The sequence below is a fragment of the Petromyzon marinus genome, unplaced genomic scaffold (assembly GCF_048934315.1).
Source record: "Petromyzon marinus isolate PM22_M1 ecotype Great Lakes invasive population unplaced genomic scaffold, UKy_Petmar_22M1.pri1.0 PM_Scaffold_162, whole genome shotgun sequence".
In the NCBI taxonomy this organism is placed as follows: Eukaryota; Metazoa; Chordata; class Hyperoartia; order Petromyzontiformes; family Petromyzontidae; genus Petromyzon; species Petromyzon marinus.
Genome location: NW_027423127.1, coordinates 85,175 through 109,536, shown reverse-complemented (window position 1 = coordinate 109,536; position 24,362 = coordinate 85,175). Strand labels below are relative to the sequence as shown.

The 24,362-nt window shown below is 46.4% G+C and overlaps 2 protein-coding genes across 2 annotated transcripts; one reads left to right on the top strand and one right to left on the bottom strand.

Annotated features, from left to right (window-relative positions):
* Nucleotides 1-5,195: 5,195 nt before the first annotated feature.
* LOC142922756 (zona pellucida sperm-binding protein 3-like) lies at nt 5,196-11,751 on the bottom strand. Its single transcript, XM_076063603.1, has 10 exons — nt 11,638-11,751; nt 10,941-11,152; nt 10,391-10,507; nt 9,702-9,801; nt 9,014-9,191; nt 8,484-8,619; nt 8,292-8,386; nt 7,555-7,649; nt 6,315-6,443; nt 5,196-5,369 (listed from the first exon to the last, which is right to left on the bottom strand). The coding sequence occupies exons 1-10, from the start codon at nt 11,690-11,692 to the stop codon at nt 5,239-5,241; spliced, it is 1,248 nt and encodes a 415-aa protein (XP_075919718.1). The 5' UTR covers nt 11,693-11,751; the 3' UTR covers nt 5,196-5,238.
* A 281-nt stretch (nt 11,752-12,032) lies between these two features.
* LOC142922755 (zona pellucida sperm-binding protein 4-like) lies at nt 12,033-24,129 on the top strand. Its single transcript, XM_076063602.1, has 13 exons — nt 12,033-12,132; nt 12,626-12,699; nt 13,549-13,638; nt 14,466-14,587; nt 15,983-16,088; nt 16,678-16,812; nt 17,005-17,183; nt 19,241-19,338; nt 19,725-19,852; nt 20,862-21,051; nt 21,534-21,669; nt 21,809-21,902; nt 22,191-24,129. The coding sequence occupies exons 1-13, from the start codon at nt 12,095-12,097 to the stop codon at nt 22,448-22,450; spliced, it is 1,650 nt and encodes a 549-aa protein (XP_075919717.1). The 5' UTR covers nt 12,033-12,094; the 3' UTR covers nt 22,451-24,129.
* Nucleotides 24,130-24,362: the final 233 nt, after the last annotated feature.

The following is a 24,362-nucleotide window of genomic DNA, read 5'->3' as shown; positions in this document are numbered from 1 at the left end:
GATTGCGTGATATTTAATCCTCATCACGAAACATTCATGCAGGAGTACCACAAGGTTCCATAATATCCCAAGCGCTGTTCACCACCTACCTCCACGATTTACCAACTCCTCCAAAAGGAGTACAAGTAGTCATCTATGCTAGCGACATCACAGTTTACACTTCTAATCAAAATATACCCAAAACGGTAAATTCCATCAACTCCTATCTAAAACGGCTCGGCACTTTCCTAGCCAATAGGTCACTTCAACTCTCAACATCCAAATCAACAACTTTTTCACCCTTGATCCTCATCAAGCCAACTTACATCCCAACGTCATAATAAACCAACGTCTTCCACTATTAAAAACTCCCCAAATTCTAGGTGTAACCTTTGACACCATGTTCAGCTTCGCTCAACAAGGCAAAAACGTCCATGCAAAAGTTAACAAACGAAATAACATCTTACGAGCTATAGCCAGCACATCTTGGGGTCAACAAAAGGAAACTTTAATCCTAACCTACCATAAATTATGCCAGTCCCATTTGGTGCCCAAACCTTTCCTCTGCAGGTTACCAAAAGCTCCAAATCACCCCAAACCAAGCACTTTACCTAGCCAGAGGATGCCACTTCATGGCGCCCATTAATCATCTCCACCAAGAAATCAAAGTTCTTCCGATTAAAAAACACTGCAAGCTTCTCACCGATCAATATCTGGCTTCATGCCACTCGACAACTCATCCTTGCACCTTCTAGGAAAACGAAATTCACCTTGCTTTCTTTCAGCACTACCAACGTGCAATCTACTTTAAACGCTCTTCCAGCAAATAGCACCACAAAATAAATTTTGAACCACTTGCACACCGCTGCCACCATGCACTGCCTAAACGCCTTCAAGCCCCCACCCATAGGAGACGACGAAAAATCCCTGACCCGGTCAAATCGCACAAAGCTGGCTCGACTATGTTCAGGTTACTGCTCCATGCGCTAGCCGATTACCAAATGGAATCGACCCAAACTGCTTCTCTTAGTGGCAAGCAACGCCAGAAAACGTCTTCAGTTTTCTCAGTTGCCAAAAACGCGGACCAAAAATGTAATCGATTGATCTCTGGCTAAACCCTTACAAAGTGGCGACACAACGCCACCTATAAATATAAAGTGTGAGTTCTAAGCGTAAGGAAAAGGAGAGGTTCTAGTCCAGGTGGTCGCCTCTTATACAGAACCCGATACGAGCTGGCCGGATTGGGGGAGCCAGGAGATGGGGACCGAAAAGGAGGGATCTAGCCCCTCGGTAATAAAGCAGGAGCACAACACCGAATGGTGGAAGGATAGTATAATACTGTATGCCCATCAGCCACATGTTTTGATTTTAGGGGCCTTTTTTGCCCACCCCCCTTCCACTCTTCCTTCTCCGCCCTCAGCCTCCCACATTCGGTTTGACTTATTTCCCCTCCCGCCGTCATCCCCTACATTTAAAATGTCCATCTCCCCCCCTGCCCCACCGACGTGGTATCCTCACGTGGTTCAGGCAGCAGCCCCCCTGTACATGGTCCAGTTGCGTTGGGACTGTTCTCTGGGACATGACACTCAGTTACGAGAGTGGAGCTATATCAGGCCCTCGTTTGGTTAAAAACTAAAGACAATGACTTGATGCAAGATAAATATTTGGCCTCATTCAGCTACAATATACTCATTGGTAAATCTGCACATCACGAATAAAATCACCCCATCGTCATCAAGAAACCTAATGACAGTCACCTAACCAGTTGGTTCGTATTCTTGGTTCTTTCGGTAAAGTCACGTAGAAGGGAAACAATAACATAATACAAATATTATTGTTTTATATTTTTATTATTTCCCTTCTACGTGACTTCAACGAAAGAACCAAGTATGAATCCTGCGGTCACGAAAGCTTTAAATCCAAATTTAACCAGTGGTTCTTAACCTTTACTGCAGCCTTGCACCCCTGTGGTTCTCACTCATTAAAACATGTATAATTTAATTAAACAAAGTAGTTGTACGCCTTGTGGGGTCACCTGGTCGAGCAACAATTGGGTCGAGGCTCAAAAGGAAACCGTCCCTTGGTGTGGACCAATCAGTTTCAAGGACAAGGCATATATTATCATAGTATGTTTTTTGTTTGAATTTTGACTGCAGGTATTGTGGTTAATGCAGTCATGAATCCTTGTAAATACGCTTCAGTTTTGTTGCCAATAAAGGGGAAAACCCTATTTTTAAAGTAGTCGTACTTACGTGCCTGTGAATAATTCGTTTGGAAACTTACGTCCTCAAAATAAACTGGCATGTTTCACACCCAGAAAGGGGTATCTTGCAAACCCAGAGGGCGAATGCACCATGGTAACAATCACTGCATCTAACCATCCATAAAAATGTAACAAAGACTTTGCAGCACCGTGTTGGAACCTGGACGTTGTAAATTAGACGTTAAAAACAGAACCTAAGTCAGTGCTAGATCCACTTGCAGCAATGGGATTTGTAACTTTTAATCTTACCCATGTAAGCAGTTACATTTTAGCAAGGGATTCGACCAACTTCCAAGCATGGGAATTGGTGTATTTATGCCATTTAAACGTGCATACTTTGTATAGTGTAATTGTAGGTTGTTGAAACTTTGACATGCATCCAATGGACAGAGCTTCAGAGCTCAGATTTCTCTGGGATGAATACATATTTTGGTTTAAGGCTCTTGGCACTCTGGAAACAAATTTCCACATGTAAAATTCCGACTGTCAGCTTACGTACACTAATAAATACTACTATACTCTTTGGTTCTATTGGGTAAAGTCACGTAGGTGAAAATAAAATAACAAAAAATCACGAAGTTTCAGCCACAACACAAGCGGCCTTCATCAGGTGAAGGGACGAGACTGTCTGGAGGACAGCACTGGAGTGAGAGAAGCAACGCTTAGATCACGACCTTTAAGCTGTGTGAGATGAAAACAAAGCGCCTTTACAAAGGAATTAGCATATAATTTAGCATTGAAATGGCTCATTGAAATAGCAAAGTTAAAGTATACACATCCGCAGAGGTACCCCTTGACAAAGGAATTAGCATAGAATTTAGCATTGAAATAGCTGAGTGATTAGCTTGTAACTGGTCACAGAAATAGCTACGTTAAAGTCAGAGCATATACATTCACCGAGGCACCTAGTACTAATCAAACAGGAGAAATTAGTGAAACACAACCACGCTCAGACAGCGGACCTTTAAACTGTGAGCAAACAAGGTGTTCTGACAAAGAAATTAGCATAAATAATTAGCATTTGATCGGCCGATTTTAGGAAAGAGGTGGTGTACGTGCCGGTGGACTTGCCGTTTGGCGCGGGGGGGGGGGGGGGGGGGGGGGAGTTTACCTATTGATGGTGTGAAAAGGGAATTTATAAGAGCTGCGAAAGTTTGGGGTACCACTACTTGAAAAAAATATGCTGCAGAAGAATTCGTTTTGCCGTGTTTGTCGAATTCGGTCAGAGACATGTCGTTTCGTCTCCCCGATATAGCAATCACGTCAGGTACAACTCAATTTGTAAACCCCGGGGTACTGTAAGTCAGGAATGACATCCTTCACGGATGAGATCACGAATTGTGTACTGTATTTAACCGGACCTGGATCTTGTGTTTGTTTAGAATTTTGGAAATCTTTTTAGTAACGCCTGCTATATATGGAAGTGATGGTTTTGACCGGAATATCAAGTGGTTGTTTCTGTATGGAGGGAGAAACATTTTGGCGGATGGTACGGTCAGAGTAACCATTCCTTTTGAGGGCCAGGTGTACATGTTTTAATTCACTAGTCAGGTGGTGTTGGTCCGAAATGCAATGAGCCCTATGGTATGAAGTTTTGATGAGAATTCTTTTGGGCTGGGTGGTGGTGGGAATCAGGTTTCAAGTAGGAATCTGTGTGGGTGGGTATCCTGTAGACAGAATACCCCAATGAGCCATCAGATCTCCTCTCAAACAGAACATCTAAAAACCAGAACATCTAAGATGTTCTGTTTCTGCTGCCGTGGCTGATCACTGTTACACCGCTGTGGGGGATCACGATATAATTTTCCTCGATACCAAGGTTCTTTGCAAACCCACGGGCTTTTATCAGAGATTTGTTCATGAAACAATTCAGATCTACAAACAGACACAATTTCAACCAAGAAGATGGTTTCAAATTAAGCAACCATTGGAAAGATGTTCTAAATCGAAGTAAACATTAAACTAATTTCAATGGTACAGTATATTTTTCAAGTAGTGGTACCCCAAACTTTCGCAGCTCTTATAAATTCCCTTTTCACACCATCAATAGGTAAACTCCCCCCCCCCCCCCCCCCCCCCCGCGCCAAACGGCAAGTCCACCGGCACGTACACCACCTCTTTTCTAAAATCGGCCAATCAAACGCTAATTTTTATGTTAATTTCTTCGTCAGAAGACCTTGATGCTCACACAGTGTAAAGGTCCGCTGTCTGAGCGTGGTTGTGTTTCGCTAATTTATTCTGTTTGATTAGTACTAGGTGCCTCGGTGAATGTATATGTTCTGACTTTAACATAGCTATTTCTGTGACCAGTTATAAGCTAATCACTCAGCTATTTCAATGCTAAATTCTATGCCAATTCCTTTGTCAAGGTGCTTTGTTTTCATCTCACAGCTTAAAGGTCGTGATCTAAGCGTGGCTTCTCTCACTCCAGCGCTGTCCTCCAGACAGTCTCGTCCCTTCACCTGATGAAGGCCGCTTGTGTTGTGGCCGAAACGTCGTGATGTTTTGTTATTTTATTTTCACCTACGTGACTTTACCCAATAGAACCAAAGAGTATGGATCCTAGCAGTCACGAAAGCTTTAAATCTAGAATTAAATACTACTATTTTTGCATCTTACACATTGCCCGTCTTTGTAATGAACTAACAATGCCCAATTACTGCCACGGTTGTGAATTTCTGGGGCCATTATGGCAGATTAAAGTGGCATAGGAATGCATTTTTTTCATGACATTGTTGAACTGCTCCATTGTACATGCCAAATAATTCCTGCCAGTTAGGACAATTGGGTAGGTCAAAAATATTTGCCTATATTAGGTACATTCCACTAGTCCTGGCAAGCATGAATTGGAGACCACCTAATCGTTTCCATACTCACCCTCATGAACTGGGGTATGATGTAGTTACACGAACTGCTCGCAACACCAAGCAAAGACCCCACAAGGCCAGAAAAATAATGCACCAGAGTTTTATTATCATAGGTTAAGCAAAGGAAGATCAGAAGCTCGTTTCCAATTCCTTTGAAGGAGTCACGCGACGCCTCTTCGAAACAAACAAAGCCACCGTGGCGCTTGCCGCGACAGCCATCACCAGCGCAGCCACTCCCAGACCAAGGACGGGGGCAGCACCTGTGAAACACCAATTGAGAGAAAGGGCTGGTGGGCAACTGCGGAGCTGTTAAGCTAGGGTTTCCACATGCCAGAGGTTGTGGGGCATTTGACCCATCCAAGTATTTGGTCAAGGTGTACTGTTAAAAAATGTCACGTCACTCACCAAGGTTTGCCATTTAACACTGGTGGATGGGCTTAGATCAGCATGTCACACATCTTATGTTATTAAACAATCAAATATTATTATGTCTGTTAAAACAGCTTGCCATCTTAAAACATATTTACATCTGACGACCAAAGTACATTTAAGGAGGATCATGGCAATATCTGTTGGGCATAGCTTTAGGGCACTGCTACAATATCCGTGTTTTGTACCTTTTCAACTAGTTTTTGGGGAAGGGGGTGGTATTTGGATGTCATAGCCTTTTCAAAAGGAGGAAGAAACCAGACCTTCCAAATTCCATAAAGTTCCGTATAGAGATCAATTATAACAGACTACTAATCTAAGAGGTCAACCAGAGTCATTGACTCATGGACGTCCTGGTTTAGCCTTAATTTAATCAGCTGTGGCGGACGTCCTGGTTTAGCCTTAATTTAATCAGCTGTGGCGAAAAGAGGTTCTCCTTTCTGGCAATAAAACAGGTGTTGATATATTCCTTTCACAAGGAATCAAGTCTGTATTAACCACACGTACTTTTAGTGAACATGCGCCTTTTATATAGATATCGTTTATGAAACGGATTGGTCTGCACCAGAGACAACCTTCTTTATGGCCTAGTCCGAGTAAAACCAGAAACCGTCAAACGGTGAACAGTACATAGATAATTCATGCATCGGAGCATTTTTATCCCTGGGTGAGCGGATACATCATGGGACTGTTTTGCCAGTATCAAAGTACGAAAAATAATAGATTTTACCCCGAGACGGGACAAAATGCGCCAAGAAAGAATCTGGCAGCTTTACCTTCGGTTGCAGATGTAGAAACCCGTGGCTGCTGCCGTTTTGCAGGGCTGCTTGGCTCAGCACCATTTGAGAAGGGCTTGGCAATCACGATGGGGCCCAGCATCACATCTTCCACCGCATACGACGGTCCTGAGTGAGAGGACCACATTTGGAATGTGGCGAATGCCTAGGCTCAAGAGCTTGATTTTTGTAGCCCATATTACCAGGTATCATTAAATGCATTAGTGCATATACATTGTCCCAAAGAAGCGAGTCTGCCTACATCATGATTTAATGGGGATGTAGCGCTGTGGCACAGAAATGGCAAGTCACCCCCCCCCCCCTGCCTCCCCCACAGACTAATTGCTGCTGAAATTTGTGAAACTAGAATTACTTTGGGGTAATTTAAAGCATACGTTTCCACAGATAGCTGGAGGAATGGGGGGGGGGGGGGGGGATGCCAGGCCTTTGTGATTTAGGAAATTATTTTAAAAAAATCGAAGACACACCGAACGGTCACAATGGCTGGCCGAAAATCTAAGGAATTCCAGTCTGTGAGAAGACGAGCCGAGGTGGGAGAATTTCGGATACAATTCAAAAGCGAAACTAGCAAATCAGTCTGGCAACGGCAAGATCCCGTGTATGGCCCGCAAAATCAACCAAGGATTGAGAGTCTTGCAGAAGACGGGCGAATGTGTTGCCAAGTGCCGAGTTCGGCTTTGACAGTATCGCTGAAAGTTTAATTTTACATTCATCGTGATGTTTTGAGTTGCAGACTACCATAAGTTGTATTGCACCAAGTTAGAGTTGCGAGGAACTAAGGTGGTGGTCAAATACATGTTAGAAGTTTGAGAATTGAGCGATGAGCTGTGACGAGCAGCTGACCGCGGCAGGAACCCTCCTGAAGCCCAGGGGCCACCAAGGGTAGTTGTGCATGCCAGCTGCTACTCAGAGGACCAGCAGCGCAGCAGGTAATGATTCACCACGAGCGTGTGGACTCGGAAACCCGAGCAGACTACAGCAAAGATCGCGTCTACAAGGATACAGTGGCTATTTAGTTTACTTGCCATATGACAGTATTTATTTCAATGGTGATGCCTCCATTTTTGATTGCCACATACCCAACACCATTATTTAGGTAAGGCTTACATGGTTAATGTCGCAGTTTGGATTTTCTGACAATTTCCTAGAACGTAACACCCTTGATATTCAAGGGTCTTCTGTACATGACTAAATGGCCGATTACGACGGCTGTACTCACCAGTCACTGCTGCCACATCCCTGCGCCTTCTTCCACTGGGGCACGTGGATTCGCAGCAGCTGCACACCGAGTCCGAGCCATCAGCAGAGACCCACCTGCATTTGCACGCAAATGTCGTCTGTAGTTGCACAGGCAATGCTCACGCGTATCCGTTCACATTTAAGGAAAGTGCCGATTGAGCAAACGTTTAGGGCAAGCAACGTACAGTGGTGTACCATTTGGCCAGCACCACTCGACTCAGACTGATGGCGAGAAAACCGCACTCGATGGGAGCAGTGGCCTGGAATACAACTCTGGGCGTAGTTTTGTTTAACTGTATGACATCACCCGACCTGTATAGTCAGAGCCTTCAAAGAAAAGTATTGCAAGTATTTGTAGCATCAAGGGGTAGCCTGTGGCCAGCCCTCGTGATCAGCTTGAGAAAAATCTACGAAGGCGAGGCTCAGTTGATGCTCCTGACATTAGCCACGAGTGAGATTTGAACTGTGGCTAACAGGCAGAGATTTTTCAAAAGGAGCTCAAAGCAATTTCAGACGTCGTATGCAGGCTTCGACCAATAACCACCTGACTACAGCTTAAGATCAGTCCCGTGGGACTGCACAATAATTGTAATACCAATTGCAGGTAAAAACCGAAGTTTGGTCTCAGGGATTTTAGTTAAGCACACATGCAAGGCATGGATTAAGCTATTGGATGGAAGACACAAATTTCTGGGCAATGCAAGGAAGAAGACCAACCTGTATGCAGCCGAGGGGCTGTAGGTGCAAGCTTTATTGACAGTCGTTGGAGATGTTGCAACATCTGCAACCTTCAGCTGGCAGAAGACAAAAACCTGGACAGAGAAGAGGAAGATGGGTTCTCACTCAACCACACTGCCTACTACGTGGCTAAAGGTGGTGTCTGTAGAAGCATGCATGACAGTAGATCACCTGATCGCCATTGTTGGTCAACGTCGCAAGGAAGCGGAAGGAATCTATGAAGAAGCGAAGGACGTTGTCACTTTGCCGGAGCAGGAAGCCAGAAGTAAGGTGAGCATCATACGAGACTTTGCCATCCACCAGACACCTGCACAGACACCGTAGACGTACGACATGTGGCTTTACATAGGGCAGGCTAGCAGAAAGCCAGCGCTCGGAGATGTCGTACGCCTCTTCTACTGTATAATGATGCACTGAGGGTGCGCCAAGCCCACTTCTTAAGGGGCAAGGGGCTCCTCCCACCCAAACAAACCAAAGCAGTCACCAATGGCATACATTGACCACATCTCTCATCAGTAGTGTGTTGACCGACACCACATGACAAAAAGCATTCACCATGCACCTGGGCAGGTTTAACCATCAGAGCAAGATTTAGCGGCATTCCAAGGTCAGGCTCTGTTATATACTCAAGCAGTGGAATGCCACCTTTACGACAAGGAGCATAAACATTCAGACAGGATTAGGAGAGATAGAAATCTCACCCAGAGTTAGAAATTATTTGGTAGCTGAGGGGAGAGTTCCTGTCTGGAACCGGGGTTGCAAAGCAGCTGACCACGAAGATCCTGAGTGGAACGTGGTTCACCGTCTGCACGCTCGCCTCGACATTCAGAGTCTGGCCCAGCTGGTATACGGTGGAAGGTCGCGCCACACTCCAGTCGTCTTCATAAAAACAAACAATTAGACAACATCAAAAACACAATTACCAAGGCCGAGTGCAGACTCAAAGCGCAGCTCGGAAAGTGCTTGCTCACGCCATTGCTTGTGGAAGAATCCCAGAAAAATCATGGGACCTTTTTGCCAGTACCAAAATATGAGAATAGGTTTCCTTTTTTTGGCAACAGGTGTTAAGATGTTGAAACACCAAACTGAAACCTTTTGCAAGGAATGATGTGTCTGCATTAACCACAAAATTTGTGGTCAGAAGGAATCATGCAGACATGATTGCTTGTAAAAGGCTTCAATTTGGCGTTTTAACATCTTTACACCTGTTTTGTTGTCAGAAACATGGGGAAAACCTATTCTTAAACATGAGATAAAGTTTAAGGACCTCGGTTATACATCTGGCCTATTCTTAAATACCAAGCAAACATCTTGAATGGTTTAGTCTAAACTGCCATCCTGGTAGCAGCCATGTGCATAATAGGCAATCAATGTCCTCACACCACTGACCAGTCATGAGCCTCAGCGTGAAGCTCAGCTGCTGCTGCATAACCTTGGCGCTGCTGAAGGGGATCCATGTGGGTTTGATAGCATTGCTGGACACGTTCCCCTTCCTGCAGCGAGGCGGAGATCAGGCACACATTCTCTACAACGAGCAGAGGCGGGCGATTCTCAACAGCACAAATTGTGACCAGATTATTATTGCAATGCCGTTAACATCTTGCAAATAATAGACAAGCAAATATATACAGAACCATATTTTCAGAGTATATTTAACATCGCAAAGTGCAAGACTTACAACCGACGAGGACCAAATAAGAGTAAGTAAGAGACTTGGTGCAATGAATGCTATCCAATGGAGTACAATTCAGAGGACCGTGGTTCACACAGTATGCAATGCATGCACCACTTCAGACGTGGACACTTGTAAGGCAGGATGTTTGAGGCAGGCCATAACACAGGCGCTTGATGTGAACCCATCAGTAAAGTTGGCACCAAAAACCTCCACGACAGACAGTACAGGAAAACTTTCCATGCGTGGATTAACTCGCTGTCATTTTGGCTTTATTGCAATTCAGGCCTTGCAAAGCTAAACAATAAGAAAAGGCACGAAATTTTTAAAGCCAGTGTTAGAATTGCAAGCAGTTTAGCTGGACTTCAAAATTGAAGCAAATATCAACAAGAGACTGCTGGTGAACTCGCCTGGGATAGCGGCAAACGACCGGCACGGCGACGTAGTTTGTGCGGATAATGCCCGTGTTGGACGTGGGGCGGTAGTAGAGGTAGTTCTCGTAAGACAGCAGCTCTGCACTCATCTAAGACGGGAGGAAGACGTGGGGTTTATTACCCAGTGCGATACGAGTGGCATTGAAAAAAAAAAAGCTCAAACACCTTGGTGAAAGTCCCAATGCAGCAGTTCCTTGGTTTAACTAATTTACCTGGCTCATGTCCACCATAAAAACCACATCCACACAAACCATGGCAGATGCAGAGTCCTGATGGAATATGGGAGAATAAAAACGCTCTGATGTACGACTGGTCATCCAGAACAGACCTTAACATAATAATGCAATGACCGATCTACAAATACCAAAGGGACTTCAAAGCAATACACCCCGCTGATATTGAAGAAGTCTGGCTCGACTCGAATGCGGAATTATAGTTCTTATGCATCTACACGCGACCAAAAAAAAAAAAAAGCAGTTGGATTGCGAAGATTATGTTACAGCAGCATTAGCAGCCAGTTACCTGGAGGCTGCTGCCACAGCTTTCCAGTGCGTAGAGGAACGTCACCGTCCCAGCAATGGCGTCGCTCCCAGTGACGGGGCAGGCTGGCACTCCCAGGGACAGGTCACTCGCCTGGGCCAGGTGACCCGTGCCGAACAGGTCCCTGCTCACGGTCAGCGTGAGCGTCGCCTCGTCACACACCACACTCACCGTGGTGGAGGTGGCCACTGTAGCTGGCGGTGCCGCACGGGACGAGACGCGAGAGTTACCCAAACAGTGACACAGGTGGTCGGTGAAGCCGTAGAAAGTCTCAGAAACTCGCAGTCACAATCATCCACACAGAGCTGCGAATACTTGGGTTCGAATTCCCCAGTAGCACCTCAGTAACTTAATACACGCGTTAAGACAGGTTAAGAATACGTTTTGGCAATCCACTATTGGATCAAGTCTTACACACTGCTATCGTCAGTTTGACCATACAGATCAGTACGGGCTGAATTAGGGCAAAGCCCAGGTCTAGACACTTGTCGCCGATGCTAACATTACCGGGACGCAAATTGATGTTCAGGTATATAGAACAGGGAATCAACCACCACGCCACACTAGCAAACCCATCGTTAGTACGGGTATGTTATGGTGTTCTTATCAGGCAACACGGTAGTTGCATAGAACGACAAAAAAAGATTGAAAATGCATCTTTCAACCAAACTCCACTTACCAGAGGCAAGACATAACAACCCCAAGACCGCGAACAAAGCCCTCGTGGTCTCCATCGCAAGGACAACAAAAACCGAGACTTAGCACGGCGCTAGCAGAGCCAACGCAGCCACTGTCCCGACTCGTGGCTTTTATCTGCGCGCGGGCTCATTCGGTTTCAGTAATGAGCCAATTAACTCCTCCTGCGTACGTGCTGCGTGATTGCGGTGCAGCTCCCACCCATGCACTTGTGCCGACATCGAGCAAACCTCTACCGATGAGACAATGAGTGAGTGGATCCGCTCTGATAAAATCTCGCTGATGAAACAATGCGTGGGTGGGTATGTTCTGTTAAAATCTCGCTGATGAGACAATGCGTGGGTGGATCTGATCTAATCTGGATCGGGATCGCTGAGAGCTCTCCATATAAAAGGGGGTGCCGTGGGCGAAGGGAGGCGACGCAGCCGATTTGTTTAACGATGGCGAACCTGCGAGTTCTTCTACTGCTCCTGACCAGGTGAGGAGGCCGGAGGAGCGTGGTGGTGGGTTTTAGTGGTGGTGGTGGGTTTTAGTGGTGGTGGTGGGTTTTAGTGGTGGTGGTGGATATATTTCTGTTTATATGATTGTGGTTATGGTTGTACTTTATTAATCCCTAATCTCTGCTATTACATACACTGAAACAACAAATGGTAAAACAAAGCAAAGATAAATACACTATTATACATTATTGTAAATAAATACAAAGTCCATCCAATGCATTGAGATAAAAATGTGGTTTTGAAATGTCTCGCGTGCACCATTTGTGGGGGGCAGGGGTTCCAAAGGTGGCTTTGCGTGGCGCTGTTCACGCCAACTCCATCGTGCACCGTGCTGGCCTTGAATAGGTGCTCCCTAAAATCGCCACTGGCCACTTCATTTTGGGGGGGGGGGGGGTGGTGTTTGCCTCTCTGCTTTCCCTGCGTTCTCTCGTCTTGGCGGTCACGTTTCTCGTGCCCCCCCCCCCACCGCAGCTTCCTCTGCCCGGGCTCCGTCCTCGCGAGGCTGCGCCAGTCGCTGGGACCGCGGACGCTGGGGGAGCCGAGTGGTAAGGGGGCGCTGCTGCCGTAGCCACGTGACAACCACATCGCCCATTCTCTCAATACCACCTCGTGTATACAGACTCCGCCGTGTGCAAAACTAGAATGGCGGCGTCTCTCGGTGAACTGGAAGGTGCTACCGGCGACATGAGTTGCCCACGAGAGCGCTGCCTGGACGAGGTGGGGGGGGGGGTGACTTTGTGCGCTGCAGCAGTCACGTGACGCGACGTCACTGCTGCTGGGCACGAGGCCGCCATGGGGATGATTAATAGTCCCCCAGTGCATTGGAAAGGCGTTGTTCGGGGACATTAACGCTCCCATGCACGTTCCTTTTAACGATAATAACGCTTTCGAAAAATGTGGCTTGTGACTGATTGGCACGGCTCTTGCAACTTTACTTAAAATAGTCAATTGTACGCTATTTGACCGCACACGACCTATACGTAATACTCGCGTGGCAAAATCGTCATGGCCTAGTTCCTTTCTATTGTAGTAACGGTGAACTGTGCACTCGCGTTGATAATTTGCATATATCAGGATCTACCGTGGCAACTTTCCACTCTTTCAAGAGTCTAATCCGGGGGGGGGGGGTCTATGAACAAAACATCAAGAGCCATGTTTCCTTCTGCGGCTTCGAAGCTGCAGGTTGACTATCTCTGGTTTGAGATTCATACTGTCGAGTCGTGCACGTGACCTTTTGGAATTTGCGCCAAATTAGAACAACGCAGCACCTTACAGACTTGTGTGCACGGACAAGTGAAGGGACTGATGTGCGCCCACCCAGCAACCGGCACGGGCTGTTTTATTTTTTCATAAGGTGTCGTTGACCTGTCCAACTTCTGAACTGCCTCCCCCAGGTCTGCTGAAGCAATGCCTCTCCTCCACTCTGGGTTTCTCTGTGGGATGGAGCAGCTCCTCTGACAACGATTACCGTGTCTTTGTACGGAGTGAGTCCACGAGCGTTCACTTCAATCGTGATGAAATAATTAACCATCTTGATCCATTGTATGATGACTTTACATGGAGCTTCTCAAGGATACTATCAAATTGATTCGGGGCTGAGATTCTCTGGCCACTTGTTTGGTCCCAACTGATTTGTTTTCGATGTGCTCTTACCTCTGCAGTTTCTCTTCTATAGTGTCGCTGTTTAGGTTTTTTGGTTCACTCTGCGTTGTGAAATGTAATTGACATGAACAATGGAACATTTAAGAATCTGGGATTCGAAGCATGGTAATGTATTGGCTTCAAGGTTCTTTTCAACTCGTCTAATGCAGCAGATGATTGGAATCAAATCTTATTCTTCCATAGGATAATTGCGTGTTTTTACTAGATGGGTGATTCCCTTATTCATCAATGCCACATTGTGCGTGTCTGTGCAATGGGCTCTCCCTTTAATTGGAACATTTCATGCAAGGTGACGACTTTCGTTGTAAACTGAACCTGGTGACTCCTGTCAGATTCTGGTTCTCTACTCGCATCGTCTGCATTTCCCTCCGTGGACGACTTGGGAGATCTTGTCGCGAAATCTGACACGCAGCCTTATTTGCTAGCAACTATTAGACGAGGTCGTTGTGCAGGTTTTGGGAGTACCGTGATTCCAGCAGCGTCTTGAGGATCCTGTGTCCTAAAGACGTTCCTGGTACTGTGGAGACTTCCTATTCGAGCTGACACTGACAATGCTTTGTTCTCCTTGCAGTCACACTGCCTACATTAACTTGTGGTGTACACGCCATCCAAACGCAGGTTTTTCTAACTTTGTTCTTGGTGTGTCCAGCGGTGCGGAATGAGGCCGTGGATGTGGAGTCTTTGCAGGGGGCGTGCGGCTTCTCCATCGTGAGGGACGGTGCTGGGCTCCACTTCACCGCTGCTGGTGATGCCTGCCACGTGCGCGTGGAGGTGAACACGAGGAGACCATTGTGACTTGCGTCGATACTAGTACCCGCTGGGGCTGGTGTAATAGTAGCGAATTTGATTTTTTGCAATCCATAACCGTTCAGCTATCACGCGCCAGCGATGTTGTCTGGCCTTAATCAAATTGGATTTTGTCTACTGTGTTATTTTCCCCTCTTGTTTGGCTCGTGCATTTTTAAAGTTGTTTCCAAGATTAATCTTTTAGCTCGTACGGTCCACTCTGGAATTTGTTTTCAGATGTGTTTTATTGCCTTTTCTATTTTCCTAAAAGATGTTATGATTTCGATCATTCCTCGGTGGTTGCTCGTTTGTTTCTAGTTTATACAGCAGCTCTCTTTTGACCGGTATCCCTGTAAAATCGGTGCATTGCTCATTCCATCTGTCTTGCTATCAAGATCTTGCCATCCTTGTCTTTATACCAGTTTACCTTGGTTTGTCTTTTTGCTATTATGCCATGTCGTTACATTTCTCCAACCATTCCTAAGTATATTTTCTTGCTCATGTCCTTGCCTCATTGCATTTCTCTTGTCTTTAGTCTCCGTCTCATCAGTCTTATCTCTAGCATAATTGTTCTCCTCCTGTGCATAACGGTAAAGGATTTGCCATCTAAACGTCCATGTCACCAAGTGGCCACCTTTTAATAGAGGCAATGTGTGAACGGTTAACTGTTTACATCACAAGACACGGCAAAGCGAGCTTTCAGTTTGTTTCACGCCTGCTAATGGATGCAGCTTTCAGTACTGATCAATTCAAAAATGGGATTCGGAGCAGTTTGATGCTACGTATAGTATAAACTGCACTATGTATTACTACAGAAGATCGCTATCCAAGCTGGCCTCTAAGAGACCAACGTTCATGTAAGAAAAATATTGCACACAGGGGGAACTTGGACATGTATGGTGTATAACAGCAAAATGTATGTGGAAGATGTGCACTAATTGAGGTTACTTGCACAAGACATGAAAGTTAAAAGAAATAATAAATGTGTAGTTGATGCCTAATGAGATCTGCCCAGGATATCGTGATGCCTGTGTGAACGGTGCTAATTTGTAAGTGCTGTGGTTTGTGGCAAGAGCAATTGAGGGCTTGTGGCAAGGTGAATATGGAAAATGTATTGCACGCGTAGAGCAGGACAGCGTCCGTTTATACAATAACAACGGTTAACCTGGGAAAGTGATTTCGGACCCAGGAATGCAACCCCCGTGTGGTCTGCCTATCTTAGCTTGGCTGGCAGGTGGTGACGGGTTTCCTATTTACAGGCTTGCTTGTCGTTAACCTGGCCTCACCCAAACATTTAGAATGCACTAAATCCACTGATTTGTTTGAGCCTTCGTGGAGCGCTGGCCCCGAGTCCGATTTGAGGGCTGCTGATTTCACCAGGACGGCAGGAGGAAGGTCCAGGTGGAGTTGCGCCAGGGACTAAATGGACGCGTCTGGGCTTTCGCCATTGACTGCCCTGAGAACCTAAGATCGGCGAGGGCTGGAGGCGAGTATCATTGACTCTGCTAATCGGACGTACAGACTTCACTACCTATGACTTGGTGCTATAGAATGGGTCTGCTGGGTCAACGGCTGCCTTTTTGTATCGACCTAGATCATCTCTCCTGGTGCTTTTGCATTTCCTGCAAGTGCGTTTCATGCCCTTGGCTTTTACTGGACAAATTGCTGTTTGAATCCTTTTCGATGCAATTTCCTCCAAATGGGTAATTGCAATGGTTACACCATAGGAACGCGTTTGCCTAATGCACTGCTGGTTGGTACTGCCCCTGGGTCTTGAGGGTTAATTTGGCCATGCTTCACGACGCTGCTCCTCGTTGGCAAAAGTTGAGTGGCACTGACCTGCAATGCAACAAACTGTGCTGCACTGCTATAACCTTTACAGCCAGTGAGCACGGTCTTTGCCTATCTTTGCTGTACACTCAACCCTGCTCTGCTTCCGAGATTGGGTGCATTGCCCGAGTGATTTGGTCATGTACCAAGTAACCCTCATTCACATACTTGACACGTGGCTCAAACGATGACTTATTTAAGTACGTGGGTTTTTGTACGATCACCTGTTGTGCTCCTGCTGTTAGAGATCGCCACGTGCTCTGGTCAGAGCAGGAACTTCCCATGCAACGCTGTGCAGAGTGTCCCGAGCGCGGACGTCTGTGCACAGAGTGGCTGCTGCTACGACACCACTCTACGCCGCTGCTTCTACAGTGAAGCTGGTACGTAGCCGACTCGACGGAGGTTCCAGAATTCACTACATGAATTAGGCTCTTGCTGTGAGGTTCTATGTTGGTGCACAGTAGCATCCTGCTGTGCTGGTTCCCTGAACTTGTTGCATCACCACGGGCTACATGGGGCATCTTTCGTGATTCACCGAACTCTCACATACCCTCCCACTATGCACCACCCAGTGTGCACCACAGATGGGCGCTTTGTGGTGCCTGTGTCTCGGAACCTAACGTCTCCACCGCTGGACTTGAGCACCGTGCACCTGACTGGCGGGAGCGGTGCGCAGTGCAGCCCTGTGCTGGTGTCTGCAGACCTTGCAGTCTTTGACGTACCCATGGCAGCGTGTGGTGCCACTGTGCAGGTACTGCGCTCCTGTACTCTGCTTTGCCCTGCCCCCATCCTGATGTAGTTAAATGGGTAACTTGTGGTGCAGTGACCATGATGAAACCCAGCGACTGGTTCAGTATACTCCTAAATCGTGAAAGCAATTGACGTACCTTCATGCCAATTGGAAAATGGGATTAAATGCACCACAGGGGAACGTGTACAGTATCACTGGCGTGTGCCAATTTTGTGCAGTCATTAAGGTTGCTCTTTAACGCAATTTATTTCATGACTATGGGATCCGGAAATCGATTCGGACACTTGCGGTTGACAATCCCAACGCCTTCACTCGTAGTCGAGTGGACTTGGGCCTGGTGCAGTAGTGTACTCGCTGCCATATTTCCTTCGTCGTGGCTTGCACATTTTGCTAATTGCATAGGATTTGACTTGCGTAAATGAGGTAACAATCAATTCTTGCACAGACATAATTTGTTCTGGTTGATGGTCGTGCTTATGGTAGCCACGGGAGAACATCGCAAAAGACCATAAATTAATCGAATATAACTTCACCTATTAACCGATAGGCACTACACCACGACAAGCACTGGACGGATTTGGTTGGATTTTGCAGTACCATAACGACACGTACCAAAGCGTTTTGTACATTTTGCAGCGTGTTACTGTTTCTACCAGATGACCTGTAAGATGGATAATTGCAATAGTCATGCCTTGTCGATACGATGCTATATGCCACTTGGCTGTGACGACTCAATGATGGTCTACTATCTTGTAGAGCCCTGATATGCAAATGTCAGGCACTAACTATGTTTTGCATAAGGTGGTCGATTGAACTATTCGGGTTGTGTGGTGCCCGAGCCTCTAAAAGAGTAGCAAACAATCTTGGAGTTTGCGAGTGCCACGCCTGATCATACCACAAATGGTTTTCCTATGCCAACCAGCAGAACCTCCGATAGTTTTCTAGATTCATCTGTTTCGTGCACGGCAAGTGTATCTACGATGTTCCTGAGGCTCCGTCATCAAATATTGACTTCACTGCAGTATATCGTCGGCATATTGATGGCACTTTGTCATGCGATAATATGATATTGGAACACAAAAACCTATGCTTTAAAATGGGAGGGGCCTGAGGATGGATTTTTGTAGTACGCCAACTAGGTGATGGCCGTCATCCAGCTTGATGAATTGATCGACCATAGAGGTATGAGACGATCCACCCCAGTGCCGTACTGGATAAACCGAACCTTGGCTGCCCGATTTTGGTAGTCCTCGTTCAATGGTGTCAAAATATCGTGTGTGATCCAGTCATACAAGCTCTTGGAGCGCTAACTGGGGTTCTTTATTTAAGCTCCCTCTGTTCTATAGAACTTCGGGCAGATCAAAACTGCAATGGGTTGACTGCCTGTTGCAGCAACATTGCCAAGTAACCGCTTCACAGGCACTCTGACCCTCTACGCTATTAACCTGTGGGATGTGGCAATAGTTAGTGGGATCACTATGGCTCAAGCCAACATTTAAGGGGTGTTGCCTTCATCATTTTAAACTGGTCTGGGAAACGGCCCTCGCCGAACGCAATATTTTCCAGGTGGACAATCCGTTGCACTAGTGCGTCCACTTTCGATTTGGGAATGGACATGTCGAGATGGTTTTTGGCAAATTTACAAAAAATATCGAAACCTCTACCACCATAACGTTGGTCTGGTTTTGCGTTGTCCAGGTTCCTCAAACTCGGATGTCGGACCAGGAAAATGTGGTCCGTTCAAGTTAAATGCAGCCATCAATCATAGCTATTTTATTGTTAAACTCTCGCAAGTACTTTGCATAGGTCTTGGTGAAGTGCAGCATCAGCCCCTTCGCGATGATCAACTCCTTGATGTGCTTGGCACAATCATGCACGAGTTTATAAAGAACAGCAGGGTCCCTTTTATTATTGAGTGTCAAATGAATCGAGCGCCAAAGCAGAATTTAAGGGGATCATAATATCAAATTTTGAGCCATCTTGGCTAGTACCAGGTATCATTCTTCTGCTTGATCACTCGATGGCATTATCGTGTGTGACCTACTTGGTGTGTCCAGTGGAGTGGGCAAGAGCTCGTGTACGAGTTACTGTTGGCCTCTGAGCGGGAGCTCTGCGTCGATGGAAACGTCGCAATCACCAAGTCGTCCACATACAAGTAAGCACTGCCACCACCCCTCAGCAAGTGCTCTGCTCATGAGGGTCAAGCACGAGTCTTGCAGAGGAGACCCACCCCAATCAATGGCCACTGTCCCTGCGACATTAAATATTTGCAGCATTCGCCTGCAGAACCATGGCCAATCTGCTTCCATAATCTACGATTTAATTTTCAAATTGGGACATTCAACGCACAAGGGAGACTTATCTTCGTCTCACGTGATTTTAACATCTCCTGAAGTAGTATAAATATGATTTATAGCTAATGTAAACACGGTGTTAATCAAGGTGGTCCCTTGACTGGTACGTCTGCAAAACACCCTGCAAGCTCTTTCTGCCGTGAGGGCGTGGTGCATACCTTTATGGCGGGTGGTGTCTGTTTACCAGGATGGTTCTTCAATGCCGCTTCCTTGGAAGTGGCGACCTGCAGCTTGGAGTGCAGGTGAGCACTCTCCCACCGCCACCTCCAGCCACGGCCACTGGACCCCTCTCCCTGCTGCTCCAGGTCTTCACTGGTGAGTACTGCCCTCCTACAACGTGCACATCTGAGTGGCCAAATGCCACCTTAGGGGAACACAGGTTGTGGTGTCGCTCTACCCAGGGAAGACTTGGGTCTGTATTCTCCGTATTACCTCTGGCTGGATGCCAGCTGTAAGTCGTGCTTATTTTATCCAGCACTGAGATAGAGCTCAACCCTGCTTTAATTTCCACTTATTCGGGCTGCATGAGATTTTGATGCATCTGCAGCATTAATCGGCATGGCTGCTGGACTTGAACTGCAAACCACTGCAACAAACGGACAACGTGCTAGGCTGTGCTGCCAGAGTATTGTGAACCTGCAAACATAGTTCTTAGTTAGCCATAAGTTAACTAGACCGACTTGCACATTCTCCATTGTACGACGTTTAACTTCAAATGCTAATTTCTGCTGAGATCTTGAATCTATCAGCTACCAGCTGAAACCATATTGTTAGTGTGGGGCAATCATTGATCGGGATGACAATACCCCGAATTCCCATGGCTCTACCAAATGGGTCTTTGCACACCCTATCAACCAAAACGGTCTCCTTGACGGCATTATTTAAAGGAAAATGGGACTGCTTTCTTGGCCTCATTTGTCTAGGTCACCTTTGCTTAAACGAATGGGTGTCAATAGCTTCATTGGTTACTAATTGGCTAAATGGGACTAGAGCTTGGCCAACTTTTAGCACCTGATTCCCACCCCTCCGTGTGAAACCGTGCCCCTTACAACATCTACAGACATTTAGAGATGCTGTTGTATAAACCCTATTTTGCCAACCATGCTAAACGGAGGTGAGGGTGACGATGTATTCTGAAAATACAAATGACATATCAACCACGGTTTCTATGCCAGGAAAATGTTGACCTTGTGCCCTGGTTCAATTCAAAAGTAATACACACGTTTTGGAGGATTTGTACTTTGCCTTGTCCAATGTGCTTTCTAAACAGGACTTTTACGCCTCTAATCCAAATTCCTTGTGAACCATGTCCGCACTCTGCCAGACAACTCCTACACCACGCCGTACCAGCCCTGGCAGTACCCGCTGGTAACGCTTCTGGGAACGCCGCTCTACGTGCAGGCATCACTGCTGCACCGCTCTGACCCCACACTGGTGCTCTTCCTGAAGGACTGCTGGGCCACGCCCACGGCAGTTGACACCGACCCCACGCAGTGGAAGCTTGTGACGAATGGGTGAGGCTGGGCGGGGTAGTTCGCGCTAAACCCTCACTGCCACAGCAGGGCCTGCAGAGGTAACCTGGTTCGAGGCATTGGTTGTCTTTTTTATTCCCCCACGTAAGCACAGTTGTGCTAATTACGTCCTTTTTTAAATGACAGGTTTGTGTACTGGCGTCGTTTAAACAAGATTGCAGTGCCATCCCCAAATGTCGATAGCCACAATGCTCCTTGGGTTGATGTTCTGGATGTTAACACAGCCACCCTCTGCCTCCTCAGAGCTGGTGGTTTGTACAAGGCCGACTACATGCAGTGATGGTTGCATCGCACAGATGCACAGAAAATTGGCATTTGGGCTGCCTGGCTCATCGTGAACATGTCTTGACTGTAAAGCTGACCTTAATCCTCGCGTGCAGATTTAAATGAAGATGTGTGCATTCAATCCAATGCATGACACTTGCGTTGGCTTAAGGGTAAACGGCACTTTTTTGCATGTGCAGCTGCCCCGTGCAGTCTCCTTGTTGCAGTGTGTTCTTCCCTGGTGTCGCTGACCTGCCACTGCCTTCTCACTACAAGCGTCTGGCACTCCAGGCCTTCGCCTTCATGAACTCTGACCGCAGCACCACCCGTGACCTCGTGAGTGCCTGATTATTTCCACTTTAAAACCAGGTTCTCATGGAGGGATGACGTGCTTTGTACAACTGAAGAGGGCAGAAGGACTACCTAATACATGTGAAACTTTACTTACTGGCGCGATGCATTCTGTCTGCCACAGGTGTACCTACACTGCTCTATCCTGGTGTGCGACAGCTCCAGCCCCAACTTCGTCACCGAGTGCAATCGGCAGTGTGGACAGACCAGGCGCTACAGTGAGCACCACCACAACCTCTATTTAATATCTTGCGCTTGTTTTCCTAGAAAAGACTCGCAGAGTAACCCTTTGCCAAGATGACAAAGGGGTTTTCATTGTTGGTCGTAATGTTGCTATGTTTTCCTTATTTAGATCACGTTCACTGACTTTGAAGACTGGTTTTTGACAAGCTGTGGCATGCCAATAATAACCTACTCGTTTGATTTTCTGAGGAACTTGATCTGAAGCAAATGGTGTCCTTTTGTATGGGCCAGTGGTCATCAACCGATTGTTCTTGTTTCTCCAGAGCGCAACGCTGTCTCTGACGCTTCCAGCGTGGTAGGAAAGCACGTGGTGTCGCTGCAGGGCCCCGTGCTCTTTGAAGAAGCTCCTGTTAACGACGCTGCTCTGCTTTTGCTGGAGACTCCCTCCTCATCGTGGGCCAAGGCTGGGACTCTGTCCGTTCTCCTCGTCATTGGCACGGCAGTCGTTGCGCTCCTGTCTGCTGCCATTGCCGTCAGGAGGCGCAGGAGCCGGGCTGTGGTGCTCGACGGGAGTGGCTATTGATGACGGCTTGTGATTGCTGGAACTTGCATAGCTTGCTGACCATTGTCAAACATAAAATTCTGACATACGCTACTGCTGTTCTGACCATTTACTAGGATTGAATGCATGCAATATGTAGGAAGTATTAGTGCTGCATTTGACCACATTTCTTCCCAAAGGAAAGTCCCTCAATGGCAGCAACTTGTACTAACGTTTCGGCCATTGGCTTCTTTAAACAAGAGCACCTTGCGATGCATAAATAATCTGAATGTAGATTTATTTTATTTAATATGTAATAAAAAAAATTCCCTTAACATACAAATGTGAACATTATGTTCCAGGGACCTTTCCCATCACATTAACAAACTATATCAAAGGTCAATCAATGTGGGGCAAGGGGGGGGAAACGAAATCTTAACTTTAACTAGCATCAAGATAAGGTTAGGTTGTGACATTACAAAGCATGTCCACATTGTCACAAGTGCTCGCCTCCTGGAAAAGACGACCACCCCACCACGCTATGGAGGCTTGACTAGATATTCTTTGTGGCCTTGTGCACGCGTGGCTTGGTGCTTCAGACCCCTGGGTGCTGATGCAGTGGCGACACGTCCATCTCTAGCAGCATTAGGGTAATTGCTGGAGAAACTCTGCCTCAACGCGGTTCCTCATGGTTAATTCCTTGGGCATGGCCACCACAAATGCTAATAGCCAGGAGTCTCCCGTCTACACCTGCTTGAACTCTGGGACCTGTGTTAAACCATCTGCCTGGAAAACTCGGCTGTTAGGAAGACCGTTTGCATCCAAACAGCCTGGAAATCGGACCCCCTCACAGAACATGGTCTCCCTTCCTGAAAAGTAAACCTGAATAGCGTTTCTCCAAAACTCCTTCGCACTGTATGAAGAACGGACAACCTGTGAAGACCATTTCTCATGGACTCAATCCTGCATAATAACAGACGTATGATGACGCATGAACCAGTACTCTATTTTGTCGGGAAGATTTGAATGTTCCTTCTCGGTCATACCTGTTACTATAAAAAATGCAGTAACTACTTCACCTATTCTTGGTTCTTTCGGTAAAGTCACGTTGAAGGGAACTAATAAAATGTATATATAAAATTCTCACGACGTTTCGACTAACACACAGTTTGCTATAGTCGAAACGTCGTGAAAATTGTATTGTTTTATACATTTTATTTCCCTTCAACGTGACTTTACCGAAAGAACCAAGAATATGAATTACTGCAGTCACGAAAGCTTTAAATCAAAATACTTGACCTATAGCTTTAAATATCTTAGTATAAAATTACTTTATCCTGAACTGATAACATTTGTAATATTAATGCCTGGCACACACATACGCACTGCTCTGCCTATGAACGTCATTTTGTCTGCCTTGTAACGCTTTAAAATGAAACTGGGTTTACATTGCAATAAGGTACACTAAGCCAACAAATTAAGCCCCCGAATGAACACTCGCTGTTAGTTTGTATTGGACCAAGGATATAAACAAACTTAATTCAAAATACAATGTACGCTGATCTTGATAACTGAGCCACGACGCATCCGCACATGTGTGATTTCCTCGAGCAATGCAAACGGTTGTTTAGTGTTGACGGGAGGTTCTGGCGCTAAAGACTCGGTGGTCATTTTGTTAACAAAAAAAAATGCCAAGAAATAAACTCGACAAACGAGTGGAACCATTGTGACGTGCAAAACAAAGGGAGGATCTGCCGCGCTCAACAGCAAAAAAACAATGAAAGCATTTTGGCAGCACGCGCTTTGTAAATAGCAGAGCAGCCTGCATCAAGACAAGTCAGAGACTGCACCATTAATGTTGCAAGAGCACGCGCTGAGGATAATCCTGGACGGCGTGCATGGAGACAAGCCAGACTGCACAATCTTCTGCAGCACAGGCTAAAAAACCACTTTA

Excerpts from the sequence above, each read along its gene's own strand:
- LOC142922756 (XM_076063603.1), bottom strand. The coding sequence starts at position 11,692 with ATGGAGACCACGAGGGCTTTGTTCGCGGTCTTGGGGTTGTTATGTCTT. Across the intron at positions 9,192-9,701 it reads CACGCTGAGGCTCATGACTG|ACGACTGGAGTGTGGCGCGA; the intron begins GTCAGTGGTGTG and ends GTTTTTATGAAG. Across the intron at positions 5,370-6,314 it reads TTCTACATCTGCAACCGAAG|GTGCTGCCCCCGTCCTTGGT; the intron begins GTAAAGCTGCCA and ends GGTGTTTCACAG.
- LOC142922755 (XM_076063602.1), top strand. The coding sequence starts at position 12,095 with ATGGCGAACCTGCGAGTTCTTCTACTGCTCCTGACCAG. Across the intron at positions 16,813-17,004 it reads CTGCTTCTACAGTGAAGCTG|TGTGCACCACAGATGGGCGC; the intron begins GTACGTAGCCGA and ends TGCACCACCCAG. Across the intron at positions 17,184-19,240 it reads CGTGTGGTGCCACTGTGCAG|TGGAGTGGGCAAGAGCTCGT; the intron begins GTACTGCGCTCC and ends TGGTGTGTCCAG.